Source organism: Notothenia rossii (genome assembly GCF_949606895.1).
Source record: "Notothenia rossii genome assembly, chromosome: 9".
In the NCBI taxonomy this organism is placed as follows: Eukaryota; Metazoa; Chordata; class Actinopteri; order Perciformes; family Nototheniidae; genus Notothenia; species Notothenia rossii.
Window position 1 is genome coordinate 28268721 of NC_136907.1, and position 21585 is coordinate 28290305.

Here is a 21585-nt window from a genome sequence, read left to right on the forward strand (position 1 = left end):
TAAGGGCAAATATAGGGTAAATCAAAGAAAGTCTGTACCCATAGGAGCATGAAAGATTCCAGCAGATATTGTGACTTTTACTAGTTTAGTGCACAATAGAAGAACATCAACATAGGTTAACTATTCAATGACTATGTCTTACACCCTTGCTCTACCCTCATCCACAGTACACGTTATAATGTGAAGGATTAGGAGAGCAACCCGATAAGACTCACACAAATTGCCACTGATTTGCTGTTGAAATCCTCTGGATGCTTATATGTAAATCTAAATAAAGTACTTGATGTACCATTTTGTTTTGTTATTGTCATACAGGTAAATAATCTGTATGACAATCGTACATATCTTTAGAAACAGAAGCAAAGCAGCATACCCCCACTACCTACAGCGGAGGGTGAGCATTTTTCTCAACACCATTTGGCCACACATACTGTATAGTGATGTGCAGACTGTTTTCACAGTATCAGTTACTTTGAGTTGATTCATGTAAATGTTTCAGACCTTTGAGTTTTGATTTTTGGCATAACATGGAGTCAGTTTCTCCGTGACCACTTTGGTATTTGCACATTTTGATCGTTAGCACCAGTAGCAGGCTGCTAGCGTTAGCAGTACATTGAGTTCGAAAGGTCAGGATCCATGACCACACTGACAGTTGACAGGCTTACCTCGTTTGTATCAGACACTATAAAGATTTGTTCCTTCACTAACACATACACTGACCCCCAAGAGGCCTCTGCACTGCACCTATTTCCATCAGGTGGTAGAGGAACAGTCTGAACCTGCCTTCCCGCTAATGCCTACCAAAAATGAAACAATTAATCTTGAACCTAAGGCATGTGTTACGAACTGTTAAATAGGCGGTTGTGAAATATACCATCTAAAATTTCCACCTACCTTAGTCAAAAAGAAAATGCCTTTTAGCTTGTCAGCGGGGTAGATCATTCTGCCACTAGATGGTAACCTTTCAGCCGATGATTCCCCTGAAAGATTTTATATGATGAAAAAATAGTTTCTGTGTGTCGAGATATTTAGAATGTCTACACATCTTAAGCTTCCTTTGCAGATTGAATACCAGATTGTTTTCTCAAAAAGGGTTTGGTTTTAGAAGCAGATGTACTTGCAGGATTCTTGCTATTATGAAATTGTATCTTCATGGTTGATTGAACTTATTGTAAATTGCATTAGACAAAAGCGTAAGCAAAATGTGTTCTACTTCAGAGCACAAATAAAATGTTTACAATCAAGAACATTTCTTGAAAAGTTTGCATGTCTACCAGTAGACAGGATGGACGTACAGTTGTCGGTCTGCATCTTACAGTATTGCATCATTAAAAACACCAGAGTAAATGGTGAATTTAAACATCCCAATTGAGTGCAGTGTTTAAGTTTGATATCTATTTCATTTTTGCGTCAGCGGTAGCAGGTTTCCAGTTTGAATTTATGCATTCTATCCTTGCTTCAAAATGGTGAAACAAGCTCCATATTGATATCAGGACAGCAGAAAGTAAGTCTACACATCTTCTATTGTAGACTGAAAACCCACCTGTGTCCACTGCACCTTGGCCATTAAACCTAACATACACAAAATACAGTATGAGTAAATATTTCAATTTAATTGATAACTCAATTGAAACTAATGCACGAATGCAATCATTAAGTGATGATATGGCTTACTTTAAGCAAATGTACCTGCAGGGTTCTTGCTGTTCTGAGTTTGTGTTTTCATAGTTTATTGCACTTATTGTTAGTAGTTTTGGATAAAAAAAACGTCTGCTTAATAAAATGTGATATATAATTAAATACAGTTTACCCTGCTTTATTATTCCACCGCTAAATTAACAGCGTGGACCTATCTAAAGCAGGCCCTACTGCTGATGCATACCTGAACATGAATGCGCAACTTAGAACAATACATTAATAAAAAGCCAACTAAAAACCATTAAAAACCTCCCCATGGACACTTGGAGAAGGCGGAAGCAGCGACATCAGGGGGCGGCTCTGCGGTAACACCAGCAGGAAACAGACAGGAGTAGAGGAACCTCAGCGTTAGCGTGGACAAAAGCACCGGACCGTTTATAGCGGCGCACTCACGTAGCCTCCATGACAGCTAACAGTTGACAACAGTAAGGTAAACAGGCTTCCTTTATTTAATGTAACGCTACCTTGTAACAAGCAGCTGTAGAGCCTTTAATGTGCTCTCAGAAACAGAGCGTGTTAATAAAGTAAAGACTGTCAAAATAAATAAAACATTCTCACAAAGCAGATGAAATAGCGGTAATAAATTATAGTATTAGCGCAGCCTTACAACGAAAGTGTAATTTTCTTATTATTCCAATGATGTATTGAAAATATAATGTTCGGGTTAAAAAAACAAAAACTAGCAGCCCAACTGAGTGTTTGCAGAATGCAAAAAGGAATACATTTGGAAAATATGAGCTGTGGATGCTGAAGAGAGCATTTGGAAAACATGAGCTAACTAAATTAAAACGATGCATTTAAAAGTGTATTTATTTGTATTTGCGCACACAAGAAAATACATGTTCATTCAGTTAGCCATAAAGAGACTTAGCATTGGATGAATCACAACCACCTCATCCAGCGTTAGTGTATTTTAAAGATGGGAGACAATAGTGCGTTAATATGTGATCATATTCTAATATGAGACTACTGACAGGGGGTCAGGTGGCTTAATCACTTTGAATTTAACGGCTATTAATGTTTTCATGTTTATTTTGTTATTTGTTTGTTGTTTTTTCACCCTACCTTAGCATTGTCTTGTAGATAATAGTATCTGGAATATTAGATCTGCAGTTTGATATCCCCCAGACCCTTAGGAAGGTGCATGTACAAACTTGTCCTAAAGTACACTCATGTAAATGAGAAATGTTAACATGCATGTGTGATGGAGGCCGTTGACTGGCCTGCACTGGTCTCTAACCTCAACCCCATCCCACTGAGTGTGTTTTTTTACCACAGTAGCCAATACTGATGAGAGACATCCTCTCATGATCTCTTTTGCAGTTGATGTTGGCCTCTCTGTCCACGATGATGTCACATGGCTTTAAGAGCAGTAAGCAGGACTTCACCTTTGGACCATGGAAGGTGACTGCAGCCAGAAACCACATCATGAAGTCCAAAGACATTGAAGGGTGAGATACTGTAGGCACCAAATATACATTTGTCTTTTACTGGTAAAATAAATTGTGACATCAGAGTTCAAGTAATGCAGCCCAAGTATGTTCAACACAGCAGATTTTTTTAATTCTAGCCTATTTGCGTATAAAATGACAAACATATCTAAGGTTGTACAACCAATAACTCCACTCCAAAGGATTGAGCTTCAAATATGTATCTTATTGTAAGCATAATTATATAAAGTATGTTGAATTTCTGAATAAATGTAACCAGCTGTTTTCTGTTTGCCTCTCCAGGTTAGCGGGGGAGATGAACATGCCCTCCCTTCCAGAGATGCTGTTTGGGGACAACATCCTGCGCATTCAACACAACGACGGCTACGGCATCGAATTCAACGCCATCGATGCCCTCCGGAGAGTCAACAACATGGAGGACGCTGTGAAGGTGGCCTGTGCTCAGGAGTGGCAGGAGAGCAGGTAAATGAGACTGACAGCTGGAGAACGGTTTTGTTCAAATTGTATTTGACAAAACGTTATTCTTTTTCAATGCAGATTTCTTTTTTTACTAAAAACATGTTTTTTAGAACTCTAAGGTTCGCTCCTGCAGAATTTAATTACAGTCTGTAAATTGACAATTTATTAGCGCATTCGAGACAGTAATCTGTGGCCTTTTCACCAGTAGAACTCTTCTCAAAAACCACTTGGGAGTTTTCAAAACTGCCCACAGCTCGCCCTTAGCCAGCTGTGGGTAAATGTCTATCAAACACTTCATCTGATCTTATTCCTCCTTTCACCCGCTGTCTGAAACCAGAGCAGAGCTTTCTGATCTGTTATGATTGGTCAACCGCTTAGAGAATTTTCGGAAAATTCCCGCCCCCTTAAGTACAATGTGTTGGAGCTTTAAGAATTATAAGCATGAGTGTTACATAGTGATGTCATTATGTTACTGAAGTAAACAAAGGAGTCAAAAGGAGTTGTTTCAGGCAGGGGGGAGAGAAACTCCCTCTGGAGGGGATACAGGGATTTTAGCCTTTAACCATTTAGATGCACAAGCTCCTCCTGTGGTTCACGTTTTGTGTCTGTCCTCATTTTTGCAATCGTTGACACATGTCTGTTCATGCCTTGATATTGACGTTACTCCAGTCACTAAGATGATCACTAAAATAAATGTTACACACCAAACAAGTTTGATACCAGCATGTGATCGCAGGCAGTTTTGTTTCATTATTGAAAGAGATTAGCTGTCATATTGGAGCAGGGATTTACACATATGATGTAAAATCTAGAATTCTAAAGGAAACCATAAAATATGTAATATAATAGCTAATGTGTGCAGGTTTGGAATTGAAATACAAAGTAAAAGACATGTACAGCCATTCATTCCCAGAGACAGAAATAATCGGAGCTGTGTAATTAACGTTAACCTCTGTGGTTTCCTTTCAGGGCGGATTCTGAACACTCCAAAGAGGTGGTGAGACCCTACGACTGGACCTACACAACAGACTACAGAGGCACTCTCATAGGAGAGAATATGCAGATGAAGGTGGGTCATTTTCAGCCTTGGAATGGAACACAGTTTCATCAACGCCTCAGTGATTTGGACCCCTGCCTTGAGTGGTGTCCCGCTCCTCCCCCCACTGTTTTCCATGTCTCTGTTTCCTGTGCAGGTAGTGAAGACGGAGGAGCGGATCGACATGGAGAAGCTGAAGGCTCGGGAACAGATCATGTTCTTTGACGAGGTGCTGCTGTTCGAGGACGAGCTGCACGACCACGGCGTCTCCATGATCAGCGGGAAAATTGTGAGTAATAGAACACCAATAAATAAAAAAAGAAAGAAAAGCAATGTCATACAAGTACAAATACACACAATACAATTTACTACAAACTTGTTTTGTTATCGTTTTTATGATAGGAATACATATTTGTTAAAGGTGGGGTATGTAATTTATTTCAGAAACACTTTTTGTTATATTCCATGGAATGCTCTTAACATCCCGATAGCAATGAATACATTAAATGCTTTGACAATAAATACATTAAAAAAATTCATCTGTGGAAGCCGTGGCGCTGTAAAAAGCACGACCAATCATCTGAGCCTGCCCGGCTGAAATAACTGGATGGCCTACCTGCCTGTCAGCCTTCCATCTGTGCACAAACTTATCTCGTGCCCTCATTGGTCATGTGCGCATTCGTGTGTGTTGGAAGAGGGGCTCTGTAAGGAAGTCTGAAGGAAGAGGCAGATTTTTTCCGGTTGTGTACTTTCAAATTCTAGCGCACTCGAGCTGGTTTCTCCAAAATTACATACCCCACCTTTAACTGAACTAAAGTCAATATTATAATTGGTGATCTATATAATTTTGTGTAACAAGTTTGTAATTTATTTCTAAACTAAACTTGAATTGTTGATGAGAAATTATACTTACAAGATTTGGGTTCCGTCCATTCCATATTTGAACCCCAATGGTTGTCCAACAGCTCCTTCTACACAGTGTTTGTTTGCCTAGTTAGGTACTCGCTGACCTTCATTTGTAGGTATTTAACAGCTCACACTATTGACCAGAATAAGGACCAGATTTAGTAACAGAAAAAATATGGTAGATTTCAGTCCCAGTCTGTGTAACCTGCAGCCCTTCGTTAATTACGGGGAGTTTCACTGAGAGCCACAGAACATCACAGTTACTCACAATCAGACCTGAAGCCTGCCCACAATGCAGCCAGCTACTGAAACCTCCAACCAGGTGAATTTTGGGAGTGAGGGAGAACTCGGCAGGCACAGTTAAGTGGTGGGATTTGTCTAGAACACAAGGGCTAGGGTTGAACTATCAAAATCAACCTTTTCCTTAACATCAGTGAAAAACACAGTGGTGTCAGGGGTACATGTCAGGATCCAACTGTCTTACACTATGTATTTATGATGCAACCTCTGGTGTTGCTGATGTTACTGTGCGTCTGCTGTGTAAAACTACACTTTTCAATTGATGGGCTACTAAAAGTGCATCTGGGTTCTTATAGTGTTGTTTTATGTGGGCTTTATAAACATGAAGAAAAGATAAACGGACAAGATTGTATTACTTCATGACCAAGGTTTGAATGCCCACACTCACCAAAAAAGTATTCCGTCTACACGCAACAGGCACCAGAGACGTGTCCGTTTACACGAGCCCGCTCGAAAGCGCTGGAGACACTGTAGTACATATGCCAGGCCTGTAAGTGGCGATGTAGTCCTGCCACAAAAGCAGCGAAGAAGACTTCCTGCGCATGGTTTCCATGGTTGCCCTTCTGTCTTTTCTCCGCTGTGGACGCTCTGGCTCTTTTTCTCCCTCCCTGAGGCAAGCGTGTGCTCCTGCTGTAATTCTCTCCGGTAGTCCACCAGCAGATGAAAAACCCCCACCCCGCCTCTTCCAAGGGACGAGGGGACCGTGCAGCAGAGTTTCAGTTAGATTTTTTTTCGCCGGTCAACATGTCCGTTAAAGTTGAAATCTTCCGGACAAAATTAGAAAAGTGCCGGTCAAAGGTCTAATTTGTTATTTATTGAGCTTTAAAACAAATGAATAACGACTCTATATAATCATATAAGAATAAAAAACGGAGACTCTCTTCCTCCCCCTCTTCTGACAGCCCAGCAGCTGATCTCTGAGCAGGAGAGGTGGGGCTATTGCTTCAACGCATGCCCGGCGCCGTGGGCGCCCCTCCCATTTGACATTCCTGCCCTCCTCCAATAAACACGTTTTTTTTATTATTTATAACATTTAATTTTTTTAATTTTAATTTTTTTAAATTATAAATAAACTGTGAACTTTTATGCTACGATGTATGTGATGTCAGATAGTAACTACAAAAAAAATCGCAGGCTACGTCAAATAAATTCATGTGTCTGTTGTGATTTGTGATTCGTCCACATTTAGACCAATCACAGCGTCAAACTCTGCCGCCAATTCTGGATTTGTTTATTGTTTATTGTGCATTCTGTAGACTCCCATTTCTGTTTGAATTACAAAATGGACATCAGAAATTGGCTTAAAATGTCTAAGAATGTATTAAAACGAAATAGCGATGAAAGAACTGCAGCCCTGCACCTGCCGTTGGAGCAGCACGCCTTAATCTCACAAGCTTGACCTCGGCAAACCCCGGGGCTGAGTTAGCGAGCCCAATCCTTGACTCATCAAGGCGACCGCCACAAACGCTGTCCTCCGAGGCACAGCTCCTTGTGCCCCTACCATCACCACCTGCATTGCCACACCCTGTACCACACCCGCCAGCATCCTCCTCCTCCTCCGTGCCGGTGCCTCCACTACAAACTACGCTACCTTGCAGCAGCAGCACATCAACAGGTACTATTGGGCCAGCAACCGCTCAAAGACCAACAGCCCCAGATGATCTTGGGGTTAATAAACCCAGCCAGGTGAAACTGGATCAGGGAAGAAGCGCACTTTTGCCACTGCATGGTACAACAACAGACCATGGCTTGAATATTCTTTAAAAGCAGACGTAGCCTTTTGTTTCCCCTGTAGACAGTTTAAAGTCAATACGTCTTCATCTGATGCGGCTTTTACTGTCAAAGGTTTTTGCGACTGGAAACACGCATTACAGACTGATAAAGGACTGCTCAGGCATGCCGCATCAAAAGAACACATTTAATGTGAGAGTTTGTGGAGAGAGAGAGATACGCGATGAAACAAATAAGGAAATTAGTACTTTGGTGCAGATCAGCTGGCACGGAACCGTTATTACGTGTCAGCTGTCGTTGATATGATAGCTTTTTTAGCTGTGAACCAACTCCCTCTCAGAGGTGACCAAGATTCACTCCACAGCATGTCCGAGTCAGGCAGTGGGCTCTTCCTATCGCTGTTTGAGTATACGCTGCACAAAGATGCAGAGTTGGCCAAAATAATGGAAAGCATTCCCCACACAGCAACATACACCTCTCACGACCTGAGAAATGCCATAATAGAAATAATGAGCACCTTAGTGACTGAGCATATTGTCGAAGAGATGGGGGATGCGGTGTATTCTATTAAAGTCGATATTTCCATTGTTCTTCGGTTTATCGATGAAAACTGTGAGATAAAAAGAGCGGCTTTTGACCATAGCAACTGCAGACAGAGGGGATGCCAACACTCTAACCCAAACGGTTATTTCCGAACTGACCAAGGCTGGACTGAGCACAGACAAAATACTGAGCCAAATGTATGACGGGGCCTCCCTGATGTTGGGAAAACATGTTGGAGTACAGAAACTCCTTCAGGATACATTGAAGAGGGAAATCCCATACGTGCACTGCTTCAATCATCAGCTCCATTTAGTGGTAGTGCAGGCAATATACGCAGAACAGCCCATCACATACTTTTTTAATGTGTGTAACCTCAAATTCATCCGAAAACCCACAGTCGCGGTTCATTATCAAGGGGAAACACTAAAACGTCTGCTTGACCAACGCTGGACCGGTCATTTGGCCACAGTGCAGGTGATACAGAAATCACATGAGGAAATTTCCCAGCTGTTGACGGAAGTTCAACGTGCACGCTCCTTCCCAGCTGACCTGAGAGTGGAAGCTGTGGGACTGCTGAGTGTCATCTCAAAGCTGGACTTCAGATTTATTGCGCTTCTGATCAACAAGATTTTGATGCTTCTTGAACCACCTAATAGAATGCTACAATCGAAAGACATGGATCTCCTGACAACTGTCCAACTGGTGAACTCAGCCACGGAGTGTGTTGCGGGCCTGCGCACAGAAACCGAGTTTGGTGTGCTATGGGATAAGTGTGGAGCAGCAGAGGACACAACTGACCCGCCCCAAAGTAAGAAGAGACGCACAACAAAAAACACAACTCTACAAGATTACGTTGTAGAGCAATCTACTGGAGCACGGCTTGACCAGGACGAAACAGTAACAGAAAGTAGGAGACTGTTTCACAGCTGCATTGACGCAGTGTGTGGAGAGATGGCATGACGCTTTGGAGAGCGCAACAGCGCACTGATGGAATCACTGGCTTCACTTGATCCTGAGAGTGATTTATTTTTGAACACAGACAAAGTACTGCCCCTGTTGGAGTTGACCAGCACTAAACTTGTAGAAGCCGAGTTTGTTGTGGCCCGACAGTTTCTTCGCGCACAAATGGAAGGCTCTACGCCCCCAAATTATGGAAAATGGACCATTAAAACACTCCTCACCACCTTCCACAAGACCCTGGAAGCCATGCCAAGTGTCATAGGGGCATTTAAGTCGGCCTTAACTTTCGGGGCCTCCACTGCTACATGTGAGAACTCGTTTTCAGCCCTGAAAAACTTTTTCAGTGACCACCGACGGAGCATGCTGCACCAGCGGAAAGCTCACCTTATTCTACTCGGGTTTGAAAAGGACTTGACCAGGAAATGCAGGGATGAGTGGAAGGACACTTTGCTGAGGCGATTCCATTCTTCAGGCCAACGGCGTCTCCAGCTTTATTAGCATAAAGTAGTGAGTAGAATGTTTGCATGTCAATATGTCAGTGCTTACTGCGCCACATTACGCACTGCATAATGTGGTGTCGCGTCGCTCCCTCTGTATTATTATGTTTGCTGCTCCGGTCAATGGTGGCCCAAGCAAAGCTGTTGCTGTTATGTTTTTATTTCAAATGTGTGTGTTAAGGGAAATGTGCATATGTCCTCAGTTGTTGTTGTTGTTGTTATATATATATATATATATATATATATATATACACAGTGGGGCAAAAAAGTATTTAGTCAGCCACCAATTGTGCAAGTTCTCCCACTTAAAAAGATGAGAGAGGCCTGTAATTGTCATCCTAGGTATACCTCAACTATGAGAGACAAAATGTGAAAAAGAAAATCACATTGTCTGATTTTTAAAGAATTTATTTGCAAATTATGGTGGAAAATAAGTATTTGGTCACCTACAAACAAACAAGATTTCTGGCTCTCACAGACCTGTCACTTCTTCTTTAAGAGCCTCCTCTGTCCTCCACTTGTTAACTGTATTAATGGCACCTGTTTGAAATCGTTATAAGTATAAAAGACACCTGTCCACAACCTCAAACAGTCACACTCCAAACTCCACTATGGCCAAGACCAAAGAGCTGTCAAAGGACACCAGAAACAAAATTGTAAACCTGCACCAGGCTGGGAAGACTGAATCTGCAATAAGTAAGCAGCTTGGTGTGAAGAAATCAACTGTGGGAGCAATTATTAGAAAATGGAAGACATACAAGACCACTGATAATCTCCCTCGATCTGGGGCTCCACGCAAGATCTCCCCCCATGGGGTCAAAATGATCACACGAACGGTGAGCAAAAATCCCAGAACCACACGGGGGGACCTAGTCAATGACCTGCAGAGAGCTGGGACCAAAGTAACAAAGGCTACCATCAGTAACACACTACGCCGCCAGGGACTAAAATCCTGCAGTGCCAGACGTGTCCCCCTGCTTAAGCCAGTACATGTCCAGGCCCGTCTGAAGTTTGCTAGAGAGCATTTAGATGATCCAGAAGAGGATTGGGAGAATGTCATGTGGTCAGATGAAACCAAAATAGAACTTTTCGGATCCTTTTATGGACTTGGAGTCTTATGAGTCAGTCATTGAAGAGATCCGGATCATACGAGCCATTTGAGTCATATGAGTCAGCATCACCAAGACACTAGAAATCCTACCGGTGAAACCGAAAAGTTGTTGCATTTCACGAGCATATTAAACTGACGTTATATTAACCTCCGCTACACAGTGCCTTTTGCTTTAATACAAAATGTTGATCACAAAAAAAAAGGGTTATTTTGTGATTTGGCGAATCTCATGTCTGCTGTTGAGTCCTGCATGACGACGAGTCTGCTGGATCTCTGGATCTGCTATGTTTTGCAAAGTGAGTCAGGATTTGCGAATCTCTGAGTCTGCTGTTGACTCGGCTCCCGGCTCCCGCGGCTCTGAATCCCCACGAGTCTGCAGGAAGTTTCACTGATCCGCGTCCCCTCCCCTGAGCCAAACGACAACTTCTGGAAGCTATCCTACTTGCTAAAGGCTAGGCAGATGGACTGGGGTACGTTGTAATGTTATTTTACATGTTATAAAGAGAGTAGCGAGTGACGAAATGTATAGTTTTAATTTGTACGTCACACCAGGTGTAGGACTCAAAGGACTCGGGTTAATGGAGATGGGAGACTCGTCACGACCAGCTCATTTCTAGGATCCGGGTTAATGATACGGATGAATTAGGACTCGCCCATCTCTAACAAAGGGTATATAACAAAGTATTGAGATGAACTTTTGTTATTGACCAAATACTTATTTTCCACCACAATTTGCAAATAAATTCTTTAAAAATCAGACAGTGATTTTCTGGATTTTCTTTTCTCATTTTGTCTCATAGTTGAGGTATACATAGGATGAAAATGACAGGCCTCTCATCTTTTTAAGTGCGAGAACTTGCAAAATTGGTGGCTGACTAAATACTTTTTCGCCCCACTGTATATATATATATTAGATTATGTCTATTCTGTACTCAAGCTCACAAAGGGATGTCATGTTATTATTGTACCACTGTGAGGCACTGAAGTGTTATGTGCTACTTAAGGATGCAGGCTTTCGTCATATGTAAATGAGGGTGTGTTCACCTGATGCACATTGAGTCCAGATCTATGTGTGTTGTTGTTCTAAGTTAGCTCGGCTGAGCGAAAGGATGCATCTGCAGTGCATAGAAAAATAAATCATGCCCAAGGCGGGCTAAACAGTTCATCGTCTCCGTCTCTACTATTTCTCTCCGAGTGCAACGATGAGGAAGCTGCCATCCTTAACCAGTGTGCCTTGCTCGTGATTTACCAGTGTTTGTGCTGCCACGCACACAATGTTTCAAAAGTGGTTTCTATGTTGCCCTTTATTTGTGTATGTACTTGCGATAAGTGTGCGTCTTTACGCAATGCTGTTGGCCTTGCTGTTTGATATATATTGTGCCGTTTTGTGGGCCCTCCCATGAAAATAATATGCCCTCCCTTTAGATTTGTTCTGGCGCCGGGTCTGCTTCAACGTTATCAGGAAATTATCTTATAGGCGTAATCACGGAGCCGTTTGGCCCCCCAGAGCGTTTCGTTTACAGATCTACCCACCTAGGGACCCGTTATCGTTTTCTGCGTTTCCATGTCGGCCTCGTGTGGCCGAACCGCCGGGGCTTTAGACCCCGGCCCCTCGAAGACGCATACGGTAAAACGCATACGCAATTGCAAAAAAGTCTTCCGTTCACACGCATTTGATTCATTAACGTGTCCGTTCACACGAGAAATGATGGAAACGCTCTAGTACATATGCCAGGCCTGTAAGTGGCGCTGCTACCGCCACAAAATACACCAAAAGCAGCGAAGAAGACACCGGATCATGGTTGCCCTTCTGTTTATTCTCCGCGGTGGACGGCGTGTTCTCCTGCTGTATATATCTCCGGTCCGGTATTCCACCAGCAGATGAAAAACACCCACCTCTCCGCCTCTTCCAAGGGATGAGGGAACCGTGCAGCAGAGTTCCGTTAAACATTTTTTGCGCCGGTGTTACAGTATAAGTTGAGTCATGACAACTGGCGACATTCTATTATTTTCGTCATAGGAATCCGGGCGTGTACATTGAGGACCCATTGTTGACTTACCAGGAAAGAAACATCGTTTGTCGTTTACGTTCATCTTTTGCTATATCTGCCTTCCTAAGATCACTTTGCTGCAGATTCAGTACTCGTATGTGAGGTTGTGGGTGAGAGTCCGATATCGTGACGCTTACAGGGAGGTATCGAACATTACAAAGTAGGTGACTGTGTGGATGCCTGTTCAAAACATTGCAAACTTCAATAAATCATTTAAATTATATATTTGTGTCCGACTTTCATTTGTTCATCGTTCTTAATGTGATGTATAGTAGCTTTGATAGCTGTCCATACCTTCAGACAGCCTAAAAGTAAAACACAAGTTGTTTATTCACAGCCTGAACGGTCATCGAGATGACTGGATCAGTCATGACAACTTGTGATCAGCTCAGATTAAATTGTGATATCAATTCTGTAGCTAACCTCCAGGGAGCACGTTTATTTTATGAAATACCTGTATCCCTCTCATCACAACAAGACTCTACACTGCAGGAAAAACAATTACATACATGAAAATAACCTTGATGCATGGGAATGAAACACACAAACTATCTTCCGTGGCTATACTGATATGTCACAGTAACGGTAAACCACAGAAAAGTAAGTCCAGCGGGGCACAAGTTGAATACATATAATACGGTAGTTCTATTATGCCTTTAAGCCTATACGTTTAACCCATAAGAACCCCGATCCATTTTTACTTTTGGGGAAATTAAGGGAAACGTCATTTAGACTAAATAGACACATTTCTGACAAGTAACCTCCCTATTGTCAAATATCTGGGCTTTAATGGTAAAGTAACTCTTATTTATAACTTAATTAACAAGGATGATGTTTTGGTTTGCATTTGTTTGAACATACTATGAATTGAAGAATAAAGCATATGTTAACTAAATATAATTGAATCAGCTAAATTAACTGACCAGACCATAATCATATTTCTAATTGTGCATATATGTCACTCCGGGTTTACTGTGAATGTTTAGGGTTATGGTCCCAATGTGACACCATGTGTCACAGCAATATTTATGGCATTTGTTTCATATCAACTTCATCAAGAAATGTTTCCACAACAGGTTAAATGTAATCAGAATCAGAATACCTTTATTCGTCCCACAGAGGGGACATTTACATTTGTTACAGCAGAAAAGAGCCGAAGACAGCTTAATGTTTAACAAATGACATGTCATGTAAGCATTTTTATTCTTAAATGGCTTGAATATTTACTTTAGCAACAAAAAACCTTTCCAAATCTAGCTAGTTATGTCACATGTTTTAGCCTGACACATGGACATCTTGGACATGTTGTTATGGGAAGACAAAAGCAAATGACAAGGACCATGACCCCAGACTGTTCAGTGTGTGTCACTTTGGGACTTCATGAGATAAAAAAGGCTAAAGCTGTATAAGGAACTTTCCAGAACATTTAAATTTCATGTGACACCCGTGTCTAAGCAATTCTGTCTGCCTTCCGTGTTCCTGTTGTTATTTACTTCCTCTCTGCCTTCTTCTGATGATTTATCTGTTAGTTTGTGTGTTTAATTCCCATGCATCAAGGTTATTTTCATGTATGTAATTGTTTTTCCTGCACAGTGTAGAGTCTTGTTGTGATGAGAGGGATACAGGTATTTCATAAAATAAACGTGCTCCCTGGAGGTTAGCTACAGAATTGATATCACAATTTAATCGGAGCTGATCACAAGTTGTCATGACTGATCCAGTCATCTCGATGAGCGTTCGGGCTGTGAATAAACAACTTGTGTTTTACTTTTAGGCTGTCTGAAGGTATGGACAGCTATCAAAGCTACTATACATCACATTAAGAACGATGAACAAATGAAAGTCGGACACAAATATATAATTTAAATGATTTATTGAAGTTTGCAATGTTTTGAACAGGCATCCACACAGTCACCTACTTTGTAATGTTCGATACCTCCTTGTAAGCGTCACGATATCGGCCTCTCACCCACAACCTCACATACGAGTACTGAATGTGCAGCAAAGTGATCTTAGGAAGGCAGATATAGCAAAAGATGAACGTAAACGACAAACGATGTTTCTTTCCTGGTAAGTCAACAATCGGTCCTCAATGTACACGCCCCGGATTCCTATGACGAAAATAATAGAATGTCGCCAGTTGTCATGACTCAACTTATACTGTAACACCGGTCAACATGTCCGTTAAAGTTTAAATCTTCCGTACAAAATTAGAAAAGTGCCGGTCAGAGGTCTTCTTTGTTATTTATTGAGCTTTAAAACAAATTGATAACGACTCTATTCTCTGTATAATAATATAATAATATTTAATAAACGGTGCCTGCCTCTCTTTTCCTCCCCCTCTTCTGACAGCCCAGCAGCAGCAGGAGAATGGGGGAGAGGGAGGCGGGGCTATTTCATCGTTATCAGAAAATAATCGTAGAGGGCTTACACATGGAGCCGTTGGACCCCCCAGAGCGTTGCGTATGTCGGTCTCTCCACCTTGGGACCCGTTATCGTTACCGTAGTCGCTTAGTGCCATATTCTGTCGTCCTAGTGTGGCCGAATGGTCTACTCTATATGACACAAAACGGTAAAGGAAACGACCGTGTGGGCCCGGGGCCTTAATTGCAAGTAATTAGTGTAACATTCATTGTTCGCACACACAGGTTACGGCATAAAATTGCAAATTATTAATAAGCATCCTAACTCACATTATCCACTGTGTTTGTCGGTAATGATCAGCTGTTTACGTAAACAGCCATATGATATGTTACTTTATGTTCCAGCTGCAATGAATTGTGGGACAGCATTATCTCCTTTCCTTTTGTGAAGTATAGGTCCAGTGTATCCTAAGCTAAAGGACATAAAAAGGAGGCACTGAAGCTTCTTTTCCTATCATCTATAGAATACATCAGCCCTTAGCATGGCTGCCACTAACTTTCCTGATCATTTTACTCTGGTTTTAACCTTCCTGAGAGAAAATGATCAGAAAAGGAATGATGATTCTAATAACTGACTCTTGTTTCTATGTTTCTTTAACATACTCTATCATGATAGGATGATTTGAACCCTTTTGACCTTTGTAACGTGTTGCTGTGTGTTGTTGACAGAGGGTGATGCCCACCAGTTTCTTCTTGTTGCTGCGTTTCTTCCTACGAGTGGACGGAGTGCTGATCAGAATAAACGACACACGACTGTATCATGAGGTACGTCTACTTCCTCCAGCCAGGGTACATTGCATGGTTTTATAATGGGCAAGGCGTATCATTTAAATGCGGTTCAAGTTATATACTTTATATATAAGTGTTTATATAGAAAGTTCTAATCTACACCATACACATGTTATATATTATAGTACAATTTGCACATTTGTATTTAAACTTTGTACATGTACAGTGCATCTGGAAAGTATTCATACCCCTTCACTTTTTCCACATCTTGTTATGTTACAGCCTTATTTTTATTTGGATTAAATTCATTTGTTTTCTCAACATTCTACACACAATACCCCATAATGACAAAGTGAAAAAAGCTTTAAAATTATTTGTGCAAATTAATTAAAAATAAAGCACTCAAATATCACATGTGCATAAGTATTCACACCCTTTACTCAATACGTTGTTGAAGCACCTTTGGCAGCAATTACAGCCTCAAGTCTTCTTGAGTATGATGCTACACGCTTGGCACACCTCTCTTTGGGCAGTTTCTCCCATTCTTCTTTGCAGATCGTCTCAAGCTTGGATGGGGAGCGTCGGTGCACAGCCATTTTCAGATCTCTCCAGAGATATTCAATCCGGTTCAAGTCTGGGCTCAGGCTGGGCCACTCATGGACATTCACAGACTTGTCCCGAAGCCACTCCTTTGTTATTGTAGCGGTGTGCTAAGAGTCGTTGTCCTGTTGAAGGGTGAACCTTCGCCCCAGTCTGAGGTCCAGAGCGCTCTGGAGCAGGTTTTCATCAAGGATCTCCCTGTACATTGCTGCATTCATCTTTCCCTTGATCCTGACTAGTCTCCCAGTTCCTGCTGCTGAAAGACATCCCCACAGCATGATGCTACCACCACCAGGCTTCACTGTAGGGATGGTGTTGGCCAGGTGATGAGCGATGCCTGAGTTCCTCCAGACATGATGCTTGGCATTCAGGCCAAATTTGGTTTCATCAGATCAGACAATTTGGTTTCTCATGGTCTGAGAGTCCTCTAGGTGCTCAATGGGGGCTTTCATGTGCCTTTTACTGAGGAGTGGCTTCCTTCTGGCCACTCTACCATAAGGCCTGATTGGTGGAGTGCTGCAGAGATGGTTGTCCTTCTAGAAGGTTATCCCATCTTCACAGAGGAACACTCTGTCAGACTGACCATCAGGTTCTTGGTCACCTCTCTGACTAAGGTCCTTCTCCCCTGATGCTCAGTTTGGTTTGGGCAGCAAGCTCTAGGAAGAGCCCTGGTGGTTTCAAACATCTTCCATTTGCAAATGATGGAAACCACTGTGCTCGTTGGGACCTTCAATGCTGCAGACATTTTTCTGTATCCTTCCCCAGATCTGTGCTTTGATGCAATCCTGTCTCTGAGGTCTACAGACAATTCCTTGGACCTCATGACTTGGTTTGTGCTCTGATATGCACTGTCAACTGTGGGACCTCATATAGACAGGTGTGTTCCTTTCCAAGTCATGTCCAATCTATTTAATTTACTAAAGGTGGACTCCAGTCAAGTTATAGAAACATCTCAAGGATGATCAGTGGAAACGGGATGCGCCTGAGCTCAATTTTCAGTGTCATAGCAAAGGGAGTGAATACTTATGTACATGTGATATTTCATTTGAGGATTTTTAACACATTTGCGAAACATTCTTTAAAAGCATTTTCTATTTGTCATTATGGGGTATTGTGTGTGTGGAATGTTGAGAAAAATAAATAATTTAATCCATTTTGAAATAAGGCTGTAACATAACTAAATGTGAAACAAGTTAAGGGGTATGAATACTTTCCGGATGCACTGTATATATATTTTTTTATTCCGTTTTTTTTATTTTTTATCTTTTATTAGATATCTTACTTTTATGTTTATATTTCTATTTTATTTCTTTAATTTTCAAAAATGGAGCAACTGTCATAAAACCCTGTTTACTGTGTCTGATTATCCACACTCACAAGTGAATAAATGGGGATTGTGTTTCTGATTCCAGGCCGGAGCGAGTTACATGCTACGAGAGTTCAGCACGAGAGAAAGTAAAATAGCAGACTTGAAGGTGAGTTGTGACACGACACTGGTAAAAAAGCTGGCCATGTCTCATGGTGATCATTTATTAAAGGGTCTATGCCCCTAGCTTTCTATATGCCATTACTCCTTTTTTAAATCCTGCTATCATTACAGTGTCTCTTACTCTGCTTGTCTTACACATAGTCAGTATCAAACAGAGGAACCTGCATAGAATATCATAAAGTCCTTCTGTTTATCATTGTAAAGCTAACACTATCATCACAGCGAGTCACACGACACTGAGGACCACATCTTTTCACCTTCACATTGAATTATGGATAGTTCTGCCACAAGAAGCAAAGAAAGAGCTTTAACTAAGGGATAATGTATGAAGAGGCGGTCATTAATGAATGTAAATCACAAAACAATCGACCTTAGCAACGGTTATAACTTTGCTTGGCAGCGGTGTGTTATCGAGTGTTAACAACCTCTGAAATGTCCAAATTGACCAATCAGAATCGAGTAGCATTGTTTTTTTATTCAATAAGTCAACATTATATGTTTTCTTACCAAGCCTTTCTGTTGCCATCACATTTTTTTACATAGGATGTAAAACATCCTATTCATCATTTTCTAAATAGTTTTTCAAGGAAAATAAAGATTTAATTAGTTTCATCTTTATTTTAAAATTCCATTTATGTTGACCCTTTTTCCATCATTAATCTTGACATAGTGGTTAACCATTTAATACACCTGTACAATCTGATGCAATCCTATACAACAACAATACATCAAACCTTTACATAAATAATACTGTGCAGTTCTGAATGACTCTGCCACACAGTTTAATGTTTAAATATATTATAGGGTGTTGAACACAAAGGCATTATATTCAGAGGCATCCTAATGTTTTGCAATTCCCATTTACAATCACGAGGGTTGAAGAATTATTATCTTTGTAAAATTATAATTAGTTTCTATTTTACGTTGCCATTGGAATGTACATACAAAAGAAAACTCTCTACCATACATTCATCTAAATCCTGCCTTTGCTACACTATTTGCATAAAAACGTTCTACATCACCATTTATATAAAACATCATTTTGGTAATGAAAATAATTGTTCAATTTAAATGTCACCTTTGGTTATCAGCCGATTGGATGCAAAGTCTTACAGACTGTGTATAGAGTCATGAAGGAATGAGTCCTAAAACCTAGAAATGAGTTAGCATTTTGTGCTTTGTTTAAAGCTTAGGTTTTTCTTTTGACTTCTGTGGAGAATGTCCTGCTAAACAAAAGGTGTAAGTATCATTAACATTTGTTGGCCAGAGAGTTTATTTTCAGCATTATTCCGAAATCCAATGAAAAAAATCCATTGCTTTATGTCAAGGTAGTCCTCGCCATCACTTTATTTAAACTGTTAATCTATTGAAGCTTCCTACTGTATGATGTGCTGCATTTCTTGTTTGAAAGTGTCCCTCCCTCACCAGAATGTTCCCGCTGCACTGTACACGGATCCTAATGAGATCGCCCAGCACCTAACACTGAAGCTGACGGATTGTGAGAAGCTGGAGCTGCCTGCGATGTCGCCTCAGAGAGCTGTAAATGACGTCCAGTGACCGCCATACTAATATGTCACATTGATGTGTTGCATGATAACAAATTGAAATAGTAGTCTTAACCCACATTCTTCCTGGTTACATAACAAACATCCCCTTCAAATATCTGTACAGGAATAGTTTTTATATGTGCCACTATGATGGTCCTTAAACTCCTGCCACTTGTTTCAGTGTTCACAGTGCAGCGTGATGCACTATAATATCAAGGAACCTTTAAACCTAGTTAAATACTTTGGTCCAGCTTCTGACTGTTCATATTTGAACTGGTTTTGTTTTATGATACATTTTTTCACTGCCTTTGACATGAAAAGGCTTGCTAGTGTAGCTGTCTCATGCTTGTAATATCAGTATATCAAAAATGTGTTTGTAAAAAAAGCGACACAAACAGCACTGTATTTTCTGAAGTCAGTCATGAAGAATTTCTGTAAATATGTCTACTGTATTTTCTACGGTGACTTATAGAACTTAAACAAGTGCGTTCTCCATTCGCAGTCCAACACCTTCAGGATCTCTGTGAATACGTCTCCCATATGGCCAAATATACATTCGTCTGTGTACAAATATCTGGCTTGCTTTGCTGATGCTGGATTCTTGTTTTCTTTTTACAATGTTTGTGATGTTTGACCTGTCAAAATGCATTTCTACCAGTAATCATTATTTTAATGAATCTCCACATTCAATGCAAATAGATTTCATTGTTATTTTGCTTTTGCATTTGACCTGCGTTTAGTTTCACTTTAGAATCAGAATGGACCGTGAAGCGAAATGAGCAAATGTAGTGGTATAAAATGTTTTTAATTTAATGAGGAATTGCTAATAAATACTATACATGAATATAGGGTTAATCATCCAACAGGATAATTCATTTGAGTGACAAAAAGACAGAATAGGACGTTTTTTTTTTAAACACAAGAAAGAAAGAACTAGAGGGAGAGATGAACTAACACATTGCGGTTTTGGGTCTTTTCTATGGGTCGGGACAATAAAACAACTTCAGAACAATGTCAACCATGGTGCATAACTCAATAAATTCCATGTTTTGTGTGTAGAAAAAACATGTTTGTGTTGTATGTCCATGTTTCTGTGAATGAAGTTCTCATAAAGTTCTGCATTAAGGCTTGATGCTGTTTTTGATAGCTGGTGTTTAACTACAGCCTCCTTTTTATCTGAGGGGCAACATGATGATGTCTACAGTGTTTTCTTTAAAGGTTAAACATGATGGTGTCAGTGTGGACAGAGGGAGTAGGCTGCCCTCTTGTGTCACAGTGAACCATGATTGAATTACAGGTCTCAACCATTCTGACCCCAACCACTAGATATTATATTTGAGTTTGGACAGAAAGGAGCTTCAAGGGAACACAATCTGAGACTGAAAGATTCATGGTTTTGTTGGTCCTTTTTTGACTTCTTGGGTGTAATGGGTCAGAAATAGCAAAACTGGGAATGACTACTCCACTATGCACTTGCATTTTTGACTTTCCCACAAACTGACCCTGCTGAACACCAGAGGCCTAACCCTAACCATGATTGGCCGGATTTCTAACAAACAAGAGACTTTAGGAAATCAACAATTTTGCTTAATTCAAGCAAAACCAATCCACTGATCATTGATTTAGGAAAATAGGAAAAGACACACACTCCTGTCGTATACATCAGTGGAGCTGAAAAAGAGCAAATTAACAGATTTAAGTACCTAGAAAAATCGGCATCTAAAACAACGAACAAAACCACAATACATGGTCATCACATGTCTGCATCCTGAAGGAAACTCCCCAACCACAGCCTCTGCTGCCTAAGAGATACAGAAGTAGGCTATCCGCTGTCCTACCACCAGACAACAGAGTAGATTCTTTACTCAGCAACTCATCCTCCATGTTCACTATAAAAAAGTTATGTTTTTTGATATCTTTTGTAGCTTAAAAGCATACAACTATATGTTGGAGTGACCCTGTGTTGTACCAAGGCACAAATGAACCTCAAACCAAGTCAGAGTAAAGCAAGATTTTTCTAGTCTTCACATTCTGCATAAAACATTAGAGTGCAG

General features: G+C 40.8%; 1 protein-coding gene across 3 annotated transcripts; it reads left to right on the plus strand.

Annotated features, from left to right (window-relative positions):
- Nucleotides 1-1971: 1971 nt before the first annotated feature.
- Nucleotides 1972-20661, plus strand: tiprl (TIP41, TOR signaling pathway regulator-like). 3 transcript variants are annotated; one of them, XM_079648427.1, is made up of 8 exons: nt 1972-2128; nt 3022-3149; nt 3432-3611; nt 4578-4677; nt 4802-4933; nt 15836-15931; nt 17908-17970; nt 19396-20661. In XM_079648427.1, the coding sequence occupies exons 2-8, from the start codon at nt 3025-3027 to the stop codon at nt 19462-19464; spliced, it is 765 nt and encodes a 254-aa protein (XP_079504553.1). In that variant the 5' UTR covers nt 1972-2128; nt 3022-3024; the 3' UTR covers nt 19465-20661. The 3 variants fall into 3 exon arrangements, with proteins under 3 accessions (XP_079504553.1, XP_079504551.1, XP_079504552.1); XM_079648425.1 differs by having other exon boundaries at nt 19413-20661; XM_079648426.1 differs by having other exon boundaries at nt 2091-2123; nt 19413-20661.
- Nucleotides 20662-21585: the final 924 nt, after the last annotated feature.

Bases quoted from the DNA above. Each gene is read 5' to 3' on its own strand.
- tiprl (XM_079648425.1), top strand. From the start codon at position 3,025: ATGTTGGCCTCTCTGTCCACGATGATGTCACATGGCTTTAAGAGCAGT. The intron at 3,150-3,431 runs GTGAGATACTGT...TTGCCTCTCCAG, and splicing joins AAGTCCAAAGACATTGAAGG to GTTAGCGGGGGAGATGAACA. The intron at 15,932-17,907 runs GTACGTCTACTT...TTCTGATTCCAG, and splicing joins ACACACGACTGTATCATGAG to GCCGGAGCGAGTTACATGCT.